Source organism: Urocampus carinirostris, chromosome 6 (assembly GCF_059441175.1).
Source record: "Urocampus carinirostris isolate Australia breed hairy pipefish chromosome 6, RoL_Ucar_1.0, whole genome shotgun sequence".
NCBI lineage: Eukaryota > Metazoa > Chordata > Actinopteri > Syngnathiformes > Syngnathidae > Urocampus > Urocampus carinirostris.
In genome coordinates this window covers 30,490,066-30,511,269 of record NC_142354.1, presented here as the reverse complement: position 1 = coordinate 30,511,269, position 21,204 = coordinate 30,490,066, and the positions used below count along the sequence as shown (strand labels likewise).

Sequence of the window (21,204 nt, the reverse complement as noted above, 5' to 3'; positions counted from 1 at the left end):
TCCTTAGTATCTATTTTCTTTTTCGCTCGCAACTTTACTGTGCATATGACAATAAACACTTGGAATTTAAAAATAGACCCTCCATTCCATCCATTATCTGCACCGCTTATCACAGAAACATCGAGTTCAGTCTGAAACAAGATACAGGGACAATATAAAACCCGAAGTAGCTCACCGAAGTCGTTGTGTTCATAATAATGTGCAGCCAATGTCCTCTTATATCCGTGAGGGTAGTAAATCCATGAGAATAAAATAATTTCAAATACAGAATAGAAAAAAATGCTTTCTCTATGCCGTCAGCCACGTGCCATAAACATTCATCTTTTTTGGCCAATTGCAGGCTTTGTTTCACCCCTTTAACCTATGCGAGCCTGTAAATGATAAAAAGGATCCGCCCCTTGACCTCTGAATAACTTTAGCCAATAGTGATCGATTCAAATGATGATTGACACATTGGTTAGCCAATGAAACGCCGGTAAATAAATCCCAGCACACACCGCATACTACTTGGCGTTCGGGGGAAAATCTAGTCGGCGGCTGCAAGTTAGTTGGAAAACTTTGCAATTTTAAAATTGATCCATAAATAAGGCGCATGGTCAGCTTTTGAAAAAAATAAAGGCTTTTAGGTGCGCCTTATAGTGCGGAAAATACGGTAAATGCTGGATTATGTATTAAACGGCAGTAACTGAATAAAGTATACTGATGGAGAAGGTCGTCTTTTATTTTATTGTGACCGGTTTCGAAAATAGCTCACCAGTGATGCATTATTGTGATTAAAAAAAAAAAAAAAAAAAAAAAAAAAAATATATATATATATATATATATATATATATATATTGATAGTATGTTTTTTCTAATTTGAATTATTCCGTGCAATAAATCAAATTTGATGAGTCATTTTGCAAATCGATTTGAAAATTTGTCTAATCGAGAGCCCACATTCAACAGATTTAACGAGTTGAACTTGTCCAAACATTTAGCACCAAAATAAATGTTTTTTTTTTTTTTTTTTTTTAAATAAAATTCGGTTTAAAATGTGTGCGTGTGGCGGGGATATAGTTTAAATCCAATATAAATACGAATCGTCTGGACAGATTTCTTTTTGTCTTTAACGCCAATCCCAATAAAACACTATTTAGATTTTTGATACACCTGTTTGTACAATGTCATTAACTTGGAGACTTGCATATATTTGTATTTCCTTTAAAACTTTACTCTCTAGCATCTAGCCTAATTAAAGGTCAACAGTAGCAACATGTTTCCATTTCTCATGTGACGGGATGAAGAATGTGGTGCATCATGTAAAAAATTGTCCCTGAACAAGAACTCATCTCTCGGCAAGCCTGCAAAACATTCCTGCTCAGTCTCTCACGTCTGGACAGAGGGACTGGCTGTTGTGGGGGTAGGCTGGGATCTGTGGATTCCCTTTGTCTCACCCAGCCTAACCCCACCGGCAAACACAAATCCTGCTCTCATTGCGGCCCTCCCTCTGCCAAGAGGCTGCGAGCCAGCAAAGCGGGAGTTCTGTGCGACATACTATACGTTGGACTCGTTTATGCGTGAAATTAACTCTATGAATTTGACTTGTAAAGCTTATTGTTAAAAGCAGATGTTTGGCCAGCAGAATAGCTTGTCCTCCCCCTTCCATGTCGTCTGAGAGGACTATACTCCTGAACAAGTCAATCGAGTGTCACCGATTAAATCTGATGCTTGACTCAAGTGCAAATTGACTGCGCCAGTGAATGGCACTTTCACTTTGTTGTCATTGCGAGCAAAGGAAGAGCATTACTCTGTCCATATTATTGATTTTGACCGGCTTGCGTCCAACCGGATGATTTAAATCACAGGTGCTTAAACTGTGTGTGTACACTCATGCACTCTGGTACAGATCTTCATAGAACTTTGGCCATTCCCACATATATTCGATTTCTAGCAGGCTCATGTTGTCAGGAAACCGAAAGAGGTAAAATACTCCACATCAACTCAGCTTTGTGAAAAAGGCATAAATAAAACCCGGAAACCAGAATCTATCATCCGAACTACATATGTCAAAGTTTAGGCCCATGGGCCACATCCAGCCCCTGAGATAATCTTGATTCATTATTATATTTTACCCAAGGAATCCGCGTGTATTCATTTTGGCTGTACGTCACTTCTCTTTGCACTTTTTTTATTGCAGTTTAGCAAATGATAGAAATTTAGTATTTTTTCTCTGGAGTGATTTAAGACCACTTTTGCTGAAATATAAAATATAGGCTACGGATCGTGTGTGAATAATAAGTTTCTTTCATTTAATGTTTATGCAACAGTTATTTTTATATCAAGGGATTTAATTTTGTGCCTGTTGAAAGTCAAAGATTATTGACAGTCATAAGAAAGTTTATTTATTTATCTGATTGTATTGGAATATATACATTAGCTTTCCAGTATATTTATTTAGATATATGCATCATTTTAAAGATCAGTCCGGTCCTTGGTTAGTTCTTTTTCTCTTTCTCAGTTTGCTTTTTTGGCAGTGATTCTGTATCTTATGCCCAATAACGGCCTGAAACTGGTGCTCCATGTTTCCTTTTTTGGTATTCCCTATGAAAGGTCTGTATTTTTTTTTTTGTTTTATTAACTTTATTGCACAGTTAAATATGCTGGTAACTAGGCTGCGAAGAGTCCCTAATAGTTTTCTGCTGTGGACTGGGCAGAGGGAAGCCAATGATTTTTTTTTTTTTCTGTAAGGTTATCCTGTCTGCTGGCGTGCACCCAGCATACCACACTGTGATGCCTTTGCGCTTTTGTCATTGCTTAATTGATCACCTGAATGTCAAATTCCTTTGCATCCGATTGGGTACCCAACATATCAAAGTGGCAGGATGAATGATTGGCCAATGTTGTTTTATGTTAAAATGGTAGAATTAAATAGATAGATAGATAGATACTTTGTTCATCCCCGAAGTGAAATTCACATTTCGGGAGCTGCTGGAGTGGCTGCCATTCGTGACGGCGCCGGAAGAAAAGATTCAATTTGAATCATTTACAAACAAACAAACAATTGAATCATGTACAAACAAACAAACAAAATATTCATGTTTCAATAAGTGGAGTGTTAATAAAATGAACCGTCTTATTCTATAACTTCATGATCTTCTTTTCCAGAAACCTTGGCCACAACAAACTGACCGCTGTCGGCATTGAAGTGATTGCCAACCTACCCAATTTGCGAGAATTGTAAGTATTCATCTGCAGTCTTTCCATGCCGAGTGTTTATTCGTTCCCACGCTCCTATCAAGGATAAAGATGCTTTAGCAGGGCAGTCTTGGCAATTGTTTATGATTGTGGTTGACACTTAGTAGCAGCTTCTTCGTAAGTGTTACCTTGAACTCAGTCCGATTGAGAATAAGTGGTGGTTTTCTATATTAAGCCTCCCCCCTGCACCACCTGATACTGTGGCCAACACCGGCCTTGTTAATATTTTATACTGCGAGAAAAGAACTTGGCTGAGTTTCACAAGACACGTTCACAGTCATAGGGAAGGAAATGCTTCCATTTCCAACATTGTCAGTCCAACCAGCTAGTGTTTTTTATTTTTTTATTTTTCATTTTTTTAGTTTTAAAATGTATTTCTAACCAACCTACCCACTTTTTCAGGCGGCTGGACCACAATGAACTGACCTCCATACCGGATATAGGACAGGCAGCTTCCAAGATTGTAGCACTCTACCTGTGAGTACAGCCCCCTCCCAGAATGATCAGCCTCTTGGTGACTGTATTCTTAGGCCGTTGGCCTCTTTAAAATGCTCTTGAAATAGTCGCGTGGCATCTGTCAAGGATGCAAATGCTTTTACGGGTCCGTTTTAGAACGACTTATTCATCGGACTGCCTGCAAAAGAAGAATGTTACAAGACAAAAGCACGTTTCTGTCTGAAGTATTTTGGTGTTGGTCTAAAAATTGATAAAGAAAAATAGCCCTTGTGTTATATGAGCACGATGCCTGCTTATGTAAAAGTTTGAGTGGTGAATCTGCGCCTGCGGGCACTGCCTGCTATGGCAACTAAATGGAGATTTATTGCCTTATATGGGAGCGAATCTATGTATGTGCTCATGCCCCGCAGTCAATCTGCTGTTGAAATTATGATTGGAAAGTAGTTGCACTCTCTAATTCATATTGTGTGTTCTGGCAATGGCCGTGCTTGCATATTTGAAATGTAAAACCGACTTCTACTAAACTGCAACATTGCATGATGGTCTATAAACATGTGACCTAATTATTCAACATTGCCTGATTCCATTCAGCTCATATTAAAAATCTTTTAAATATTTTTAGTTTCTTCTCAATAATTCGTCAAGTTATGTACTCTGCTCAAAGCAAATCAACAATTCTGTGACTATAAACAAGAACATTGTGGATTTAGAGCAAGAGGCTGAAATTTGCGCCCGTGGGACCATAGTTTGAAGGTTTCACATTAATGCGCCCATACAAAAGTTTGGTATGGATGCTGCCTCTTTGCCAATTAGTTTTTCAGATTTCGATTTTCTTTTACACAGTATTTTTAAGGGACAATAGATGTCATTTGACCACCGTGCTTAGGTGTATTGTGTCTAATAACCCAAAAGGGGTTCTACAAAGCACAAGGAAAAAATTCCACAATTTTTTGGGCCCAGCCCTTTGTGTGGTTTTGGGTTTTCCGGGTACCTTTAGCACCTAATTGGCAGACAATGATTTCAGCCCCCTCAACATAAAGCTCATGACATGTAAAATAAATGCAGATTTCTGAACCTTTTGAGCATATAAAAAATTCACTTTTTATATGATGGTTCATGTATTTTTGCTTATTATTTAAAATACATATTTTTAGTCAGGTATTTTTACGATTCGGAGGAGCTAAATAATCAAGTGAATAGAAAATTTAAAAAAATTGAACTATAACGCACTGTCCCTTTATGTGTTCCTTTATTTGTTGTATACCTATAAATTCTTGCTGTTTTCGTGTAAATATAACAGGAGGATTTTTGAGTACAGTGAGGTTAATGAAAGCTATTTAGGCAAAACCGATGTGGCCCAATTGTACACAAGACTGAGGGTTTTTTTTGTCTCCTCTGACCTCAATTCTGGCTTACAACTCATAAAGTCCAAATTCTCCAGTTTGTCTTTTCTCTACACGTTCAATTTTCTTTACACCTTGCTTGTGCTCAAACCAGTTGGCTGATGGCTTGCAGCTGCTGGTTTCTGCAACCCTCGTGATCGTCACTTCTTTTTTTTTTTCATGCCGAGCATTGCAAGAGTCACACCTTAGACTTCTTGTCATGTGCTTGCTTCTCAGAACTGATCCTGACACATTTTTGTGGTCAGTTTTCTTGCCTTATACAGGAAGGGAGGGGGGTATTATTGACATCGTCACATGCATATTATTCAAATTTCAATATGTTTTTTGACTCAACTTTAAACTGATATGTTTTTCTCTTTTGCTGCAAGATATCAATCCCTCTTTCAGTTCTCTGTACCACTTTCTATATCCTCTCTGCATAAAACTTTTATTTGCTCCAACCATTAAGCACACCCCTCCAAATAAGCAGGAGCTGGCTTTTTTTGGCCTGCCTTGAATCCAGTTACCAGGGAAGAGAGCACGGGTCTGACAGGAGAAATAGGCTAGAGGGCGGGTGGAATAGTTACAAAGCCACACAGCTGAAGTGAAGGTCCACTGAAGCACTTGCAGCTGTAGCTGTCCGTCACGTAGTTTACAGTAAAATGGGGAGGATGGGAGGGAGGAATTGGGAGTGGGAGCATGCGTCAGATTAGAGTGACATCTCTGTGTTTCGTGAAGTTTACTGATAGAGTACGTTGTCAGAGGGTCATGCAGGAAAAGGGAAGTTTTCAAAGAGAAAAGAAAGTTGACACTGTCTTGTGTAATATCAGCAGTGTCTATCTGGGCATGCAAAACCTTCTTTGCTGGCCTGAAAAAAAATCAGAATCATGAGATGTTATTGTATTTCGTCCAAAAATACTCGAAGAATTTCAAATTGTCTCAGCTTCTTTTTGTTGCTGCTTCTCAATGTGCTTTGATATTCAATTACTTAATCTATTTCAGCCATTACTTGTTGCCAGGGTCAGAGATCTACCCGGGGGCCTTCACAATCAAATCTGCAAGCCCTGAGGAATAACATAAGTGACTATAAAACTGTGGATTTAGCCCAGGGATAGGCAACCCGCATGCGGCTTTTTAGCGCTGCCTAGTTGGTTCCCCTCTATTGAAAAAGATCGAGGAGGATATATGTTTTTTTTTTTAAATATGGTTTCTGTAGGAGGGCAAACATATTACACAAACACTTTTACTGTTTTCCAATGCGTAAAGTAAATATCAAATTTCAACCATGGTTACTATAAGAAGGAGGGAAGTTGGTAGGTGCGCATTTCTCTTTCGTTTGTTTTCCTTTCCCGGGTATGGCCTGTGCAAGTGCCAAGCTCTTCGGCCCAAGCCCCGCCCTTTCAAAGGAACAGCGTCACTAACGGGCTGTTTTATAACAAACCCTGAGGTGAAGAGAAAAATTAATTGCACAGAAATCATACTTAAACTGCATTAATGTGATATTATTTACTTTACTTTTTCAAAATGCAGCTATTTTATTTTGATCAATGCATGCATTGTTTAATTGCACTTTTTGTTGCCCACTCAATGGGCATGTTTTGCACGTTTAATTTTGTTAATTTTCGAATCCTTAAACCCAAAATGACATCACAGATTGTATTTCTTTATTGCATTTCTTTAACTTTATCAAAGCAATAAAACATACTATTATTCATTAATATTGTAATTAAGTTAAATTTGAGGCTATATCCTTCGACAGAGTAGTCACTTCGTGCATTATTCTCCACAGGATGCGTTGCACCCAATTTAGTCATTTTGATTGAAGGCTAATATAGATACATACATGCTGTGTTACATTCATTATAAGGCTTAAATAAGGCTTTTTATTTTTTGCGGCTCCAGACATTTTTTTTGCTTCCAATTTGGCTCGTTCAACATTTTGGGTGGCCGACCCCTGGTTTAGTTTACCAGATTCCAAATTGGCCAGTCAGCACCTGCTAGCTGGCCTTCGGAAATGTCACCGATATCACAAACCATGATTGGTTAGGGGCGGTAACTGAAGTATCACAATGTAGAGGTAAAGAAAAAGCTCTCCAAGCCCACTCTTTCTGTCGAACGGAAATTTTCAGCCATAATTTGGATAAAAACTTATGCCAGAAATACGTCAGGACGGGCTTTACTTTCGGCTGTAGTTTTGATGGCGATAGTAAAGAACTTCTTGATGGAACGGAAACGCACCCAATTTTGGTGAGTAAAATATGGCTATTTCACATTGTAATGCTGAGAGAGACTGGCCCAAGTTATAAGAATAGTGCAATGAAGAAATTGTGCATCATAACAACAGCGCAATGAAAAGCACTGCAATAAAATTTTGCAGCAAACAATAAATCCAAAGTAAGTCACAAGTTATATTTTTTAGTTTAGCGTGCTTGTTTAGGGTGGTGATGGCCTTAAGGGAATAAACGCTCTCTGAGCCTGTTTGTCCTCAATGCAAGGGACCTGTTTGAAATACTTTTCTAGTGCCAGTGACCTTAAAACACCTAAACTTCTCTACTGTACAGATCGTCCACCGTGTCAACATCGAAGGGAGATTGTAATAGAACTTGAGAAGGGCTGTGTTACAAGATTTACAAATAACTCTCCTTGCGCCGTGACAGTCGGCGTCCATTGTGAAACGACTCACTAATTGCCTTCGAAGATGTAACTGGAAACTAGAGAATGTTCTTGTTAGTGTAAATTGCTGAAGCGTTGCACACATCAAAAGACGTGTCAGAGAGACCCGGGCTCATGCTAATCAAATGGTCGACGGGCCATGGTAATGAGATTTAAAATTTACCATGAATAAAGCTCCTCCACATCAAAGCCTGCAAGCACCTCTTTATCAGCCTTGTCACTGGCTGCAGGACTATAATGGCCGCCAGTAAAGTTTTCATAAACGCCGCTATTGTACACCCCCACTTCAAACACGCCGAGAGCTCCTTCGCTCTCACACACAGCTGGATTCTTGGCCGTGGGAGGGGGCAAGCCGGGGCGGTAGATGTGGAACGGGCTAAAGGGTCAATCTCTTCCACCAGTCTGAGGCTGATCTGTTTTTCCCAGAAGAGGTCACCAGCTGTTGACCTTCCCGCACTTCTTAACTATCCCCTATTTTTTCTCCTCCCCCGTCATTGCCGTGTGCTCAAAGTAGCCACTGTGTGTTGTGTTATTTCTGTTTGTGTGCTCATCCGGTTCATCCTTAAAGGTATTCAACTAGGCACAGAAAGTGTATGTGTAGTGTTCCTCCCAACAATTATGCAAATATGTTGCGAAATATTCTATACGCTGGGGGACTCGAAAATTTGTTTCAAAGTTGACCCATCTGGCTTGTTTCCTCTGGAACTGTGAAATCATTGAAGGAACACAACTCTGTCAAAAGGGCAATTCCCATTAACACAACATGTGAGGCAGCTCCAAAATAGATGGTGATTGTAGTGAACACCGATAAGATGCCGCTCATTTCTGCTTGTAGAAAATTGAAACTTTGCTTACCTTGTTGCTGGGGGTCTTGTGATTGTTTTGTCAAAGTTGTGTGCTTGGACCTCCAGAAGCTGCGTGGGTTAAGTTGACCTGCCACTGTTAGAGTGGGGGGGGATCCTTGTTTACCTTCGCCTCCTTTAAGGTAAGCGATTATGGCTTTTAGGCTGTGTTTTTTACGGCGTGTATCACGGTTGGTATAATTTTTGTCCGGCTAGTGCCCCGTTAGCGTCGGGGCTCTCAAAGGCTTGCCTGTTTCATTGCTCCCAGTTGGTACTCGTTGGCTTATCCACCTTTTGTTGTTTAGTCGGCTAGCCTGCTGTTGGCCCCAATTTTTTCCTTGTTTCTTGGTTTGTTTATTCTTGGCCGGCTTTGCGTTTATCCCCATAGCCATTGCTTCGTTTCACTTTTGGTTCCCGGTTTGCCTGGTTGCTCACTGCACATTTATTGGTCGAGCTGCCTCTTGTTTTTCCATTGAGGCTCTGGCCAACTCCCGTTAATCGTTCCCAGTTAGCTCTGTGTGTGTTATTTTTGCCTGTTAGTCGCTTTTTGGCTCCTTGCCCTTTGTTGCACCATTTCTGCACCCACCTGTGACACAACGGCCAGGCATTCTCCACCAAAACTACTATAAGCTCGCTTTGAAAACTCGTAACCTTTTTAACTAAGTAACACGTAACACAATATGGCGAGTGGCTTGCAAGCATGAATGACGGTGATCCTTCACTGACATCACAGCTGAGGATGACAGAGACAAGACATGCTGTCTTCAAAATGCATTATATCGTAAAACAATTGGAATATACCTGTGAAATATATATAGCTTTTATGCACAAAAACATCTACTTTTTCCTCACAATTTGCATGTTTAAGAACTTGAGTACCTTTTACTATCCCCTGTTATTCTCTTCCCACACATTGCCGTGTGCTCAAAGTAGCCACTGTGTGTTGTGTTATTTGTGTTTTTGTGCAGCTCCGGTTCATCCTTAACCATTTCTGCCTGTGTTGATTCAGGTGGGCACTGTGCTGTGACCCATTTATGCCCCCACCCCCCTGTTCTCTCCTCTCACCAATAAATGACTGTGTGTGTGTCCGTCTTAGCTGAAGGCTAGAAAGGAATGGAGGGACTGACCTTGTTTGGATAGTTCGACTGGTGGAACACCTGCTTTCTTTTGCTGTCTTTGGCTCTTTTGGTGCATACGATCAAGGGACTATATAGGCGCAAAATTTTGATTTGAATATGACAATGGGTTGGATGAACTTTCTGCATGTTTGTTTTCCCATGCCGGAAAATATGCATGATAGGGTAATGAGTTTGTTCATTGCCAGATGAGTTAAAGGAGGTTTGTTGTTTGTAGTCGTTAGAGACGATGTTAGGTGTTACTGGAAAAGTTTGCCTGTTTAATATTTACATCATAACACGATGGTACCTCTCTATGGAAGTAATTCATTCGGAAAGCCTAATCTACATTTATCAACTTGTGGCCTGCAAATATGGCCCACCACATCATTTGGGGTCCACAAGAGCTTAAACGTTTTGAACATCTCAAAATAAACCGGTCAGAAACCACGCTATTGCGTTCCAAATCCCCAATACACCAGATAAAAACATTAAAATAACAAAATTGTATATAGCAATTACTACTTATGTGTGATACACATGTATATAATTACATGACATTATGAATAAATATACATGTATGGGAAAAATTAAATCTCGTTTACTTCTGATGTAAAATCACTTGAGCTGGTCTGGTTGGGTTGCTGGTGGGTGCAGATGGGGTGGGGGAAATAGATGGCAGTAGCCGATTAAACATGAAACTGATTTCAAACCTTACCCCTGTGAGCATTGTCATACCCTTTTTTGCTTCAATCGCCTCCGTATCTTTAATGATAGTCCGATCGTCAATTGGTTACAGCCATGCTACTTCGCTGGGGTAGTAATTCCTGTGTCTTCTTTGCATTTCTTGATAATGGCAAGATTCCTTTCCATGGTTATCATGTTTTGTGTCTTCATTGAATCATCTCTGCAAGCCTTGGTTTAAAAATAGCTTTGTATCATTGGCTTGATTCTGCACTAAAATGATATAAAGTTATTGTGCGGGAGGTAATTAACCAATGGCATTTAAAGGATTTCATGATCCCAAGATGCAAACCAATGGCAGACAAGTGTTTTTACAAATAATATGTTGACCAATAGCAGACAGGTATCTTGGAGAGATACATGCAAATCTTGGTAAGTTTTTGGGCATGTACAATAGTTGTTGTTTTTTAAATTCACCTTATATTGGAGAAATTACAGAAAGATGGTCTGAAAAAAATATCCCACATTATAAATTGAAAATTTCGTTAGGCAAGAAGCTGCATCCCGCGGGTTTACGGTATTATGAAAAATGTCACCTTTGGATGTGAATGAGTGTGCTATTTTTCCAAAGAGTCCTTTTGTTTGCTTGAAATTTTGTTCATAAATACATTTGTTAGACGTACCACTGTATACATTTTGGTCAAACTTTTTTGTTTTGCAATCCCCAGACATCATAACAAAATCCGTACGATTGAGGCCATAAGAATCACACACTTTGCTTCCTTGGAAACCTTGGACCTGAGCAACAATGACATCACCGAACTACGAGGACACTCCTTTCCTGCAGGACTCCAGATTAAAGATTTGTAAGAATTAGCGAGATATTGAAGTAGGTGCTAAAGCAAAGACCATGTAGTCAGTTTGCTGCTATGTTTTGTCATACTCAGGTACTTAAGCAACAACAAGATCAGTACATTAGAGTTGGGAGCTCTGGACCATCTCGGCTCAAGCCTCCAGGTCCTGAGATTGAGCCGAAACCGAATCGGTCAGATTCCCGTGAGGGCATTTCAACTCCCGAGGCTCACACAGCTGTGAGTATTTTTGGTAAAAAGAAAAAAAAAACAGGCACTTAAAAAGTCCCCCAAAATGTTAGCAATAGTTCTTGATGTTTTCCCACTGAGATAAAGTGTTGTTTGTTCACCCGAACTGTAAAGGAGCTCTTGGAATTAAGGTCTAACCTGTTTTGGCCTGCTCAGGTTTGGCGGATCCCTTTTGTTGGCTCACTAATATTCTGACACAAATGTATAAGCCAATTTGCATATTTTCATGAGAAAAACAGCCCATGCTTACATGACACAGATGTCATTTATGAATCCGTGTATGGAAGTTCAATAATTCCCCTCATTTTATGTTTGTGTCTGCCCAACCCGCAGCGACCTCAACAGGAATCGTATTCGCCAGGTTGAAGGTTTAACTTTCCAAGGTCTGTCCAGCTTGGAGGTGCTGAAGCTTCAACGAAATAGCATCAGCAAGCTAACTGACGGGGCATTCTGGGATCTCGCCAAGATGAAAGTCCTGTAAGTATCTGCAGAAAGATTTGAGACACAAAGAAAACGCAAAACCGGATTGTTTTTGATGAATATAATCCCTACTGACATTTACTTTAACATTTCAAACGATCATATTGTAATCATAAACTTGAGAATATAGTATTCCCTCAATTTCCATGGTTAAATCTATTACATATCCACCTGTTCTAACCATAAAATAAAAAACATAGCCACTTTCTCTCATCGTAGGTATTTTGAAGCTGCCAATAATTCTCTGGTTTACTCGGTAAAAAAGCGTCTTGTTTATTGGTTGATTTCTCAAGAATATTTCAATTTTACTTCCTCCCTTAACAAATGCCACAGTTTTTAAGTGTATGCTTTAGACCAGCCACGTACAAGCACAGCTTGACGGGATGCACCAATGGAGCAGATTTTTTAAGAGAGCCAAACAAGTACAATACTTTGTTGATTTTCGTGAGGGACATAAATGTAATCTCCAATAATACAGAAAATGACTACTGCCTACCTCTCTGATCACATTGCTCTTAAACAGCCTGTATAAGGGGGTTATTTGTATTTCACAAGAGATGTAAACAATTTAGATTGATACAATCAGTGTCCAGGAAATAGAATGCAGTGTTTGATTGGTTAGAGTATAATTGTGCCCGTAAAGTGATGCCGTAATTCTTTGAAAGTACGTATTTATCAATAGCACAGTGAAATTTGAAGCGCCAAGTGGCGCAGGAATACGGTATCAAGCACTCCGGTAGACTTAAATCATCTCTAAGGTTTAAAATACATGATAAGACATTTGACAGCATCAATAATCTACTTTGGCAGTATTTCTGTAATTGATTCCTTCTAATCCAGACACCTGGAGTACAACAGCCTGAGCGAGGTGAACAGCGGCTCCCTGTACGGTCTGACTTCTCTCCAGCAGCTTTTCCTCAGTAACAACTCAATCACCCGCATCAATCCGGACGGCTGGAAGTTCTGCCAGAAGCTGAGGGAATTGTAAGTGTCAGCAATCAAATCAGTTTGTAAACAAAAATACTAAGGTTGTAATATAAGATTTGGCCACGAAACCAAAAATGTGAAACAGCAGCCTCTTATACTGAAACAGCAACAAGTCAAGTCACATTTATTGATATAACCCTTAATCCCAAAACTTTCTTAAAGGACTGACTGCACAGGATTATAACTACACCATTACCTGATCTTAAACCAACATGCGGACAAAGAAAAACTCAAAACCTTAGCATGAGGAAAAAAGAAACCTGGAGAAGGGGCCCCACAAGTGGTAATCCCCTTTCCAGGATGACCAGGGCGAATATATTTAGCATTGAGTTACAGTACACAAACATAGTAAACATCAATAAAAGAGAACACTAGGTAACATGTTGAAATTTGTCCGGAAAGTGCATGACACCAACAACGCCCCAAGCCTATAAACCAGAAAGTCCATAACAGCAAGACCGAAATAAATTACAAATAAATACATTTATTATGCACTGACTTGCCAAAAGGGATAATTAGTAACTCACTGGCATACTGCTGATTTATATAAAACAACAAAACACAAGGCATTAAAGTTCTTTAAAAAAAAAAAAATCTGTCTGATAACAAAGTTTAGAAGATGATGTAAAACTTTTGAGGGATGTAAAATGCAAATAACATAAGAACGTTTGTTTTAACTTAAATAATTAAATCACTTGAGGCAGTCTTTACCTTTCTTTTTTTTAAATACATACATATTTTGGTATTTTAGGTTTTAATAGTTAATGGTAACGAGAAAATAGAAGTAAAATTGATTTGATGATTATGCAGCAGTCAGCGCGGTAAACGGGTTACACTCTCATATTGGCTAAAGTAAAATAATGATAAAAGTAAATTAAACTCTTCTGCCGCATAACTTGTTGTTACCCAATGGACATTGGGAACACACACATTGAATGCCACACAAAATGTACGTGTTTAAGAAGGAAAACTGCTGAACTGTAAAATGTAAGTTCAGTGGTGTTAGCATGTAAACATTACCCAAATTCCGGCTAGCGGCTGACACAAACCTGGAAGCAAAAAGACATAAGAACGCTTGAGAAAATATCTTAGTAAAAGCTTGGGCAAAAGTCCCATTTTGACAGCTTCCTCAATTTTCTTCTAGTCTCAACCTGACTTAAAGCTAGCTTTACACAGCTCGTTCCATGTTAGACGTGGCCAATATATTGTGTATTTTCTCTTCGGGCTGTAACTGAAAATGCACATTCACTCATTTTAGACTGATATATTTTGAAGCAATAACTTGACTGAAATGAAAAATGATAGCTGAGCAACTATTTTCTCCACCAGACAGTTATCATCCGACAGGAAAGGTATTTTTAACATTTTCATTGTCAGGCTCGCCTTTCAGGCACACTCCAGCAATATCATATTTCTCCCTTACAAGGGTTACATGACATCGGGCTTTTACACCCAACATGCTATACTATACAAAGGATAATCCTGTTTATCCCATAATTAGACTCGAGCTCAGCAGCCTTTGAAACGGTCTCATACAAGCTCCCTGTACCCATACACTGTGGCCGTGTTTTTTTTCACTCCGTGTGTGTAAATGAGATCCTCCGCTAGCTCTGTTGTGGTAATTGCACTGAAGGATCACGTTTTGCCCCATTGTCAAATGAAGGGCAAGGTATTACCTGAGAGCCTTCCCTTTTTCTGTTGACATGACAGTCATTTCACTGCTATAAAGTACTCGGCTCAACTGAAGCGTTCCTAAATGCGAGGTAGGCCGGCGTTTCCGTGTTTGGCGATGTGTAACAGTTTGACAAGATTACGAGGGCGATGGCTAGGCTGTCGGTTTGCTGTTCATATCTCGGGACCATATTCTGTAAACACGGCGGTGAATAATAGGTTGCGACTTGGTTGTCTTAACAAATTGTTAAGAGTTATAGCAGTCCGGCAGTTTGTATGTCTAGCATAGATTTTTAATTCAATCAACAAGTGCAGTCAACACGAAGGCTTTCAACAAGAGTGCGAACCGTAATACGAATGAATGTATTGATTTTTCCGTTTTAGATATCTCTCCCGTGGTTAAAATGCTACAAAACTATCTCGGGTTTCTAAGCTACTGTAATTTTTGCATTGTTTGCTCTTGTGCAACGAACATGTTTAGTTGATGGTACAGCCATAGGTTTAGTGGCACCCTTGTTTTGCTTAATAGTTATTTCATAGAAAAAAAATGTATGTAACTGCTTACAAAACATGACATTTACTTTGTATAGTAGACCCCCGGGTTACGTCATTACAACTAATCTGAGGTGGTAATCGCAAAGTGAAATTGTGGTATGGTGAAGGAAAAAAAACAAGGTAATTAACTAATGTGTTTCGAAACTCAAGTACCCCAGATAAAAACAATAAAATAACTAAAGGGTGTCGATTAAATACTTGTTATATGTAATGTATGTTTCCAAAGGTTTTTCATAGATGTTTTTCATAGATGATGTAATGGGCTGCTGTTGACCATTCTCCATGCTCATTGGCTATTGAACCTTTGCGGGTAACATAACGTTGTTCTCCCTGATAGAAAGAGAGCCATGACGGACGGCAAGAGGCACCCTAGCGGACAGCACTTGAATAAGCATTTGAGTTGAAAAAAATACCAATAAGACGGCGATGTTTATCTTGCAAATCAATCGGGGGGACTGGCAGTCCCAAATTATTTAAGAATTTGCAGCGAGTATTATTAACAAGGTATGTTTGATGTTTTGCCGATCAATTTTATGTTAAGTAGGAACAAGTGTTGTGGCAAACTTAGACTATTCTGCAATCTCACTCCCCTTAACGCGAACATGCACTCGTTTTTTCCCTATGCTCCTCAGTGCTGCATTTCTGACTGAACAAATGTCAAGATCGTATTCCAAATAAAGTATTTACTAAGGAATAATAATTTGTGAGATTAAAACAAAAAGAAGAGGGTGTGCCTGCGTGAAGACGGGTGAGATTCTGCAGGGAGGTTGAAATTGGACACAACAAGTCAGGCCAAATACACTCTATCGGTTACAGTCGATATGAGATTTGATTGCACCCCGGATAAAACTCATCAGCATACACAGCTAACGTTAGTGTCTTACCTTTGAAACAATGAGGTGCCTCCCCCCGTCAGTGAGGAATGTGTACCGGTAACCTAAACAGCTACAAAATGGTAAACATTCAGACTTTCATAGGCTTTTAGATCAGCACTGGTGTATGGGGATACTCCATTTACAATATGGCACAGATGGGTGTAGACTGAAGTCAAGCATACTGTATGATTTGTTCAGATGTGTGAATATGTGAGGAGGAAAACTGTATAGGTCGGTAGCTACCCCTGGTAATGCTATCCTCAGTTTCTCTGAGTAGCGCTCTTTGTGATTTCCGACAAGGCGAAGCCACCTCATGCGACAGCTGAGCAATATTCGTTTGACTATTCATTGTCAATAGTGGGTTCATATCCAGCTCCAGACTTCCTGTGCGGAGTTTGTATGTTCTCCCCGTGCTTGCGTGGGTTTCCTCCGGGACTCCGGTTTCCTCCCACATTCCAAAAACATGCATTTCAGGTGAATTGGCCGGTCCAAATTGTCCCTAGGTGTGAATGAGCGAGTGAGTTGTCTGTCCCTGTGTGCCCTGCGATTGGCTGGCAACCAGTTCAGGGTGTCCCCTGCCCACTGCCCGATGATTGCTGGGATGGGCTCCAGCACCCCCGCGACCCTACTGAGGATAAGCGGTGCAGCTAATGAGATGAGATGAGAATAGCTTTTTTTGATGTCTACAGTTTACTGGGCTCACATACTGTTTACTACAATTTACTGCCATCTGTCATTTGCACATGTGTGCAAAGGGTCACTGAGTGCAAAAGTTTTGGTTTGATTCATCCTTCTGTATCTTCGGGGAATGGGAATCATTGTTTCCAACGTGACTGTCGCACAGCCTGTCAGGCAAATGCTTCCCCCTGTGCGAACCACTCTGATTTTAGTTTAAATGTACCTCCTCAAAGCCCCGGTTCTAGTTTAGTTTAAAACATAGCAGTGTCAGCAAAACGATAGGCAAAAAATTCACAGAACTTATTTTCACTCTGTGCTCCTCGGTACCAAACTACCCACTGCCCGGTACCGGTCCGTGGCCCAGTGGTTGCCGACCACTGCAGTAGACTTCGTAAGGCAAGATGTCATATCCCTAAGGTCTATTGGGTACAGAAAGAACCTTCCGCCAAGGCATGTTTGAAAACAAGTTATCTAAACCTGAATTTTGACCTAAGATGAATATTTACGGCATCAAACGTCATCACAATGGAAGAAGTCAAAATCAAGTGGCAAACTAACTGCTGTGGTGTTTGATTCATCTGTTTTTCTCTCTCACTTCGCAGGAATCTTTCGCACAACAACATTACTCGTCTGGATGAAGGCAGCTTGGCAGTTCTCGGGGACCTGCACGCTCTCCGACTGGGGCACAACTCGATAAGCCACATCGCCGAGGGAGCCTTCAGAGGCCTCAGGGCTGTACGCGTCCTGTAAGTCAACCCGTCCTCTCATCCTCCTAGTTCATCCCGGCACTCTTGTGTCTTTGAGGCAGACCTAATCTAATCAGCCAAGGGGAGAACGGCCGTAGTTTGGACCCGAAAGTTAGCCGGGGGAGCTTTAATTGGGCCCGCTTTGCTGGCTGAGCTGGCTTGGCACCGGAGCCTTTAGCAGGGTGTGAAAGCCCCAAACAAGCCCGCACGTCCCCTTTTTTCGGCCACGGGGGTTGTTGGCCCATCTATGGGCTCTCACCCGCCAATGCTCCTTTGCTCTTCAGCCCCCACCGCCAGTCCTTGCTTTAACAAGCCCGGCAACCATTCACATCCAGCCAGCCAGAAAGAGAAGGAAATTGGCAGCTCCAGTTTGACGGCCAGCGGGGGATGAAAAGAACAAGGGGGCGGGGGCTGCAAGGCCATATTATGTTATTGTGAGGTCGGTGACGGGTGGGCGTGGCAGGACAGTGGCCCTAACGCCTCTTGTTTGAAAGATGATTTAGCATCAATGAGTGTGTGTTGTGTAGTCCAGGGTTTCCCAGCCCTTTTTGAGCTAAAGCACACTTTATTTCCTCAAAATATTTCAAGGCACACATTGTTCTATTTAAAAAAAATTGTTCATGGCACTAGTTTTCATGTTATCGTGTTGCCTCAATTGACAGTATAAAGTTTTCGGGATCAACGTAGTTCAGGGGATAACACCGTTTATTCATTTTGGTTGATAATTTTGCCGGAATCAGGGATTTTTCTATACTTTAAACTTTTTTTTCATGTTTTACTGTATTTTTATTGTGTTTTAGTCTAGAAAGTAACGTAAATAATACTTTAAAGTATAAACATTTTTTATTAACTTTTATGTGATAATTTTTTTTAATGTATACTCTATTTTTATTTCGTTATTTTTATTTGTATTTATTTTTTAAATCTATTTATTTTTAATTTTTGTATTTATTTTAAGATGTATTTTTATTTTTTTATATTTTTTTACTAATACATAAAATTAGCAAATATTTGCCAGTAGAAGAAAAAACGTTTACTGAGTTTTATTTATACATTGGAATAAAATGAAATGATCTGCATTTATATAGCGCTTTTCAAGTCAATGACTTCCCAAAGCGCTTTACAATTCGGCACATTCAATGTTTAACAGTTTTTTTTTTTAGATTTTTATTTTTGAATGCAGTTTATGCTTTATTGTATTTTATTTTTAATTCATATTTTTATACTTTAAATGAGTGTCTATTTTTTAATCTTAATTTTCTTATTTAATCATACATTAATACTTTAAATTAGCAAACATACCTGTGGAGTGGAATAAATAAAATGTTTTACTATATTATTTTCATTTTATTTTTATAAAATCATTTAATAATTTTAATCAGCCAAATCAAGTGATTCTTATTTTATACGATGCATTTTTTGTTGTGCAATCTGAAACAGCTTCATCAAACAATATAAGTTATTTATTATTTTTCCATGACTAGAGCAGATAATTATTATTTAAAGGGAAAAAAAAGTAATCTTCTCCCACTTACCTATATGTACACGCTTATCACTGTAAGAAAAGCAAAGATACAGAATGGTAGCATGCTATTTTGCAAAGATAAAATTAGGTAATTTCCTGAAGCACACTAGACAAGTTCTTCTGGCATGGTCATGTGCCCCGGCAAAACTGTTTGAAAAACACTGCTTTGGTGTATTGTGAGAGAAAAACATTCATCGCATGTCAAGAAGTCCCAAGTTGGCTCAAAAAGAAGCTGTCATTTCACCAAATCCATTCTGTCCTTGGCCAGCCATTGCTAAGTTCGGTCCAAAGGGATTTTTTGGAAATGCTGTACCTGCTGCTTGTAGACAAACAGGCCTTATTTTCTGTCTGAGTACAAAACACACTGCCATGAATTTTGCTTTATAAACACTGACAATGCATGCTCCTTTTCCTCGCTGAGGAAAGAATTTTCTCGCTTGGCAGAGGGTAGCAGCAGAGGGGTTCCTTACTACACCAGGTGTAGAGGGGGGAAGAGACCCGATTCTTGAAGATTTGTCTCTGAAAGAACTCTGAACGTGTTCTGGTCCTCCTTCCTTGCAGTGTTTTGATCCTAACCCGCTTTTCACTCATTCTCTGCAGGGAGTTGGACCATAACGACATTTCGGGCACAATAGAGGATACCAACGGGGCCTTCTCGGGATTGGATAGCCTAAGCAAGCTGTGAGTGGCTCTCATCTTTAATCCTCTTTCAATTTTTGGGGGTATTCCTTTTTTTTTGCTTGGTTGGTTGCTTCTGTTCTCTTTAAACCAAAGCAACCAGTTCATAAACGACACAATTTGGTTTAAGAATGGACTAGTTCATGTTTTTGTTTTTTTTTTGTTTTTTTTTGCAGAAATGACACCTGTTTTGTTCGGAACAATATAAAAAAAGGCGATTTTATTCAAATAACAAAAACAAATTATTACCTACATATTTTTCCTACACTTTACACGGCTACAACTAGCATCGTAGATTGGTTCAAGTAACGTAACCCAAATTAGGTTATCTGGGTAATAGCGCCAAAATGTTTTTTCTTGTTGCTGTAATGTAAAAAAACTGCATCTCAATTTTTCTAATTATCCCCCCTATTTTTAGCCTTTATGGAATATTTAAATTGTAAACAAATACTGTTTACAATTTTGTAAAATTCAAAACAATCCAAGTAGCCAACATAGGAAAAAATACAAATATCATGATTATTTTGTTTTTTGTCATTTTATGTTTTGATAAAATTGCTGTTAACAATTTCATAAAATTGTCAAAATTCCAGAAAATCCAAAAAGGAAAGAAATTATTGTCATTTTAACTTTTTTCATTTTGTAAAATTTTTACAATTCCATAAGTAAAAAACAGAAATGTTTTTGTCATTTTTGGGGGTCATTATTCCTCCTATTTTTCAAGAATATTTTTATTATAAAGATTTGTGGTTTACAACAATTGCATATAGGAAATAACTGAGAAAGTGGCGGATTGGGAGTTACATCTTTTGGGGCATTTTTATCATTTATTATTATTATTTTTTTTTAACCGTAAATATCCATGCAGGCAAAAAAGGTAACATTTTAAATCACAAATGTTTACTTTTAGTCTCTTTTGGGGGGCGCTTTGTGATATTTTTATCATAATTACAATTGTGTAGTAATTTAAGCAATACATGTAGGTCAGGGGTGTCTCGGGGGCCACACGATAGAACAAAACATTCTCTCGGGGGCCGGACTAGTATATTAGAGAAAAAGAGAGAAGGGGAAAGTGAGAGAAAGAGAGAGTGGTAAGCGAGAGGGGAAGGCGATAGAGAGAGAGCGAGAGAGAGGGGTAAGCGAAAGAGGGAGCGAAAATGAAGAGTTAAGAGTGAGAGTGAAAACAAGAGAGGGAGAGAGCCAGTGAGAGCGAGAGAAAAGCAAAGAGAGAGGGAAGGGCGAGAGAGGGAAAAGCAAGAAAGTAGAGAGGGAGAGGGAGAGAGAGAGACAGACAGAGAGAGAGAGAGAGACAGAGAGACCTGGCTTTGGCAACATCAAGTGGACATATTTCAACCTGCAGCTCGGTTTTCTCTTGCGCTTCCCTCACCATTGTCTCGTGGGCTGGATTCAATCCCCTTGCAGGCCTGATCCGGCCTGCGGGCCACCTGTTTACACCCCTGATGTAGGTAAAAAGATTAAAAATTCAAAAAAATGTAGAAATTATATTTTTGTGATTTTTA

The 21,204-nt window shown here is 39.5% G+C and overlaps 1 protein-coding gene across 1 annotated transcript in view; it reads left to right on the top strand.

The window, feature by feature from the left end:
* Positions 1-21,204, top strand: part of lrig1 (leucine-rich repeats and immunoglobulin-like domains 1) — a 63,382-nt gene that overhangs the window by 14,994 nt on the left and 27,184 nt on the right. The window contains exons 2-9 of the mRNA XM_088338697.1: positions 3,148-3,219; positions 3,640-3,714; positions 11,118-11,255; positions 11,337-11,480; positions 11,823-11,966; positions 12,810-12,953; positions 17,338-17,481; positions 19,607-19,687. Of these exons, the coding sequence (XP_088194823.1) occupies positions 3,148-3,219; positions 3,640-3,714; positions 11,118-11,255; positions 11,337-11,480; positions 11,823-11,966; positions 12,810-12,953; positions 17,338-17,481; positions 19,607-19,687 (942 nt within the window). The remainder of the gene's footprint in view (positions 1-3,147; positions 3,220-3,639; positions 3,715-11,117; positions 11,256-11,336; positions 11,481-11,822; positions 11,967-12,809; positions 12,954-17,337; positions 17,482-19,606; positions 19,688-21,204) is intronic.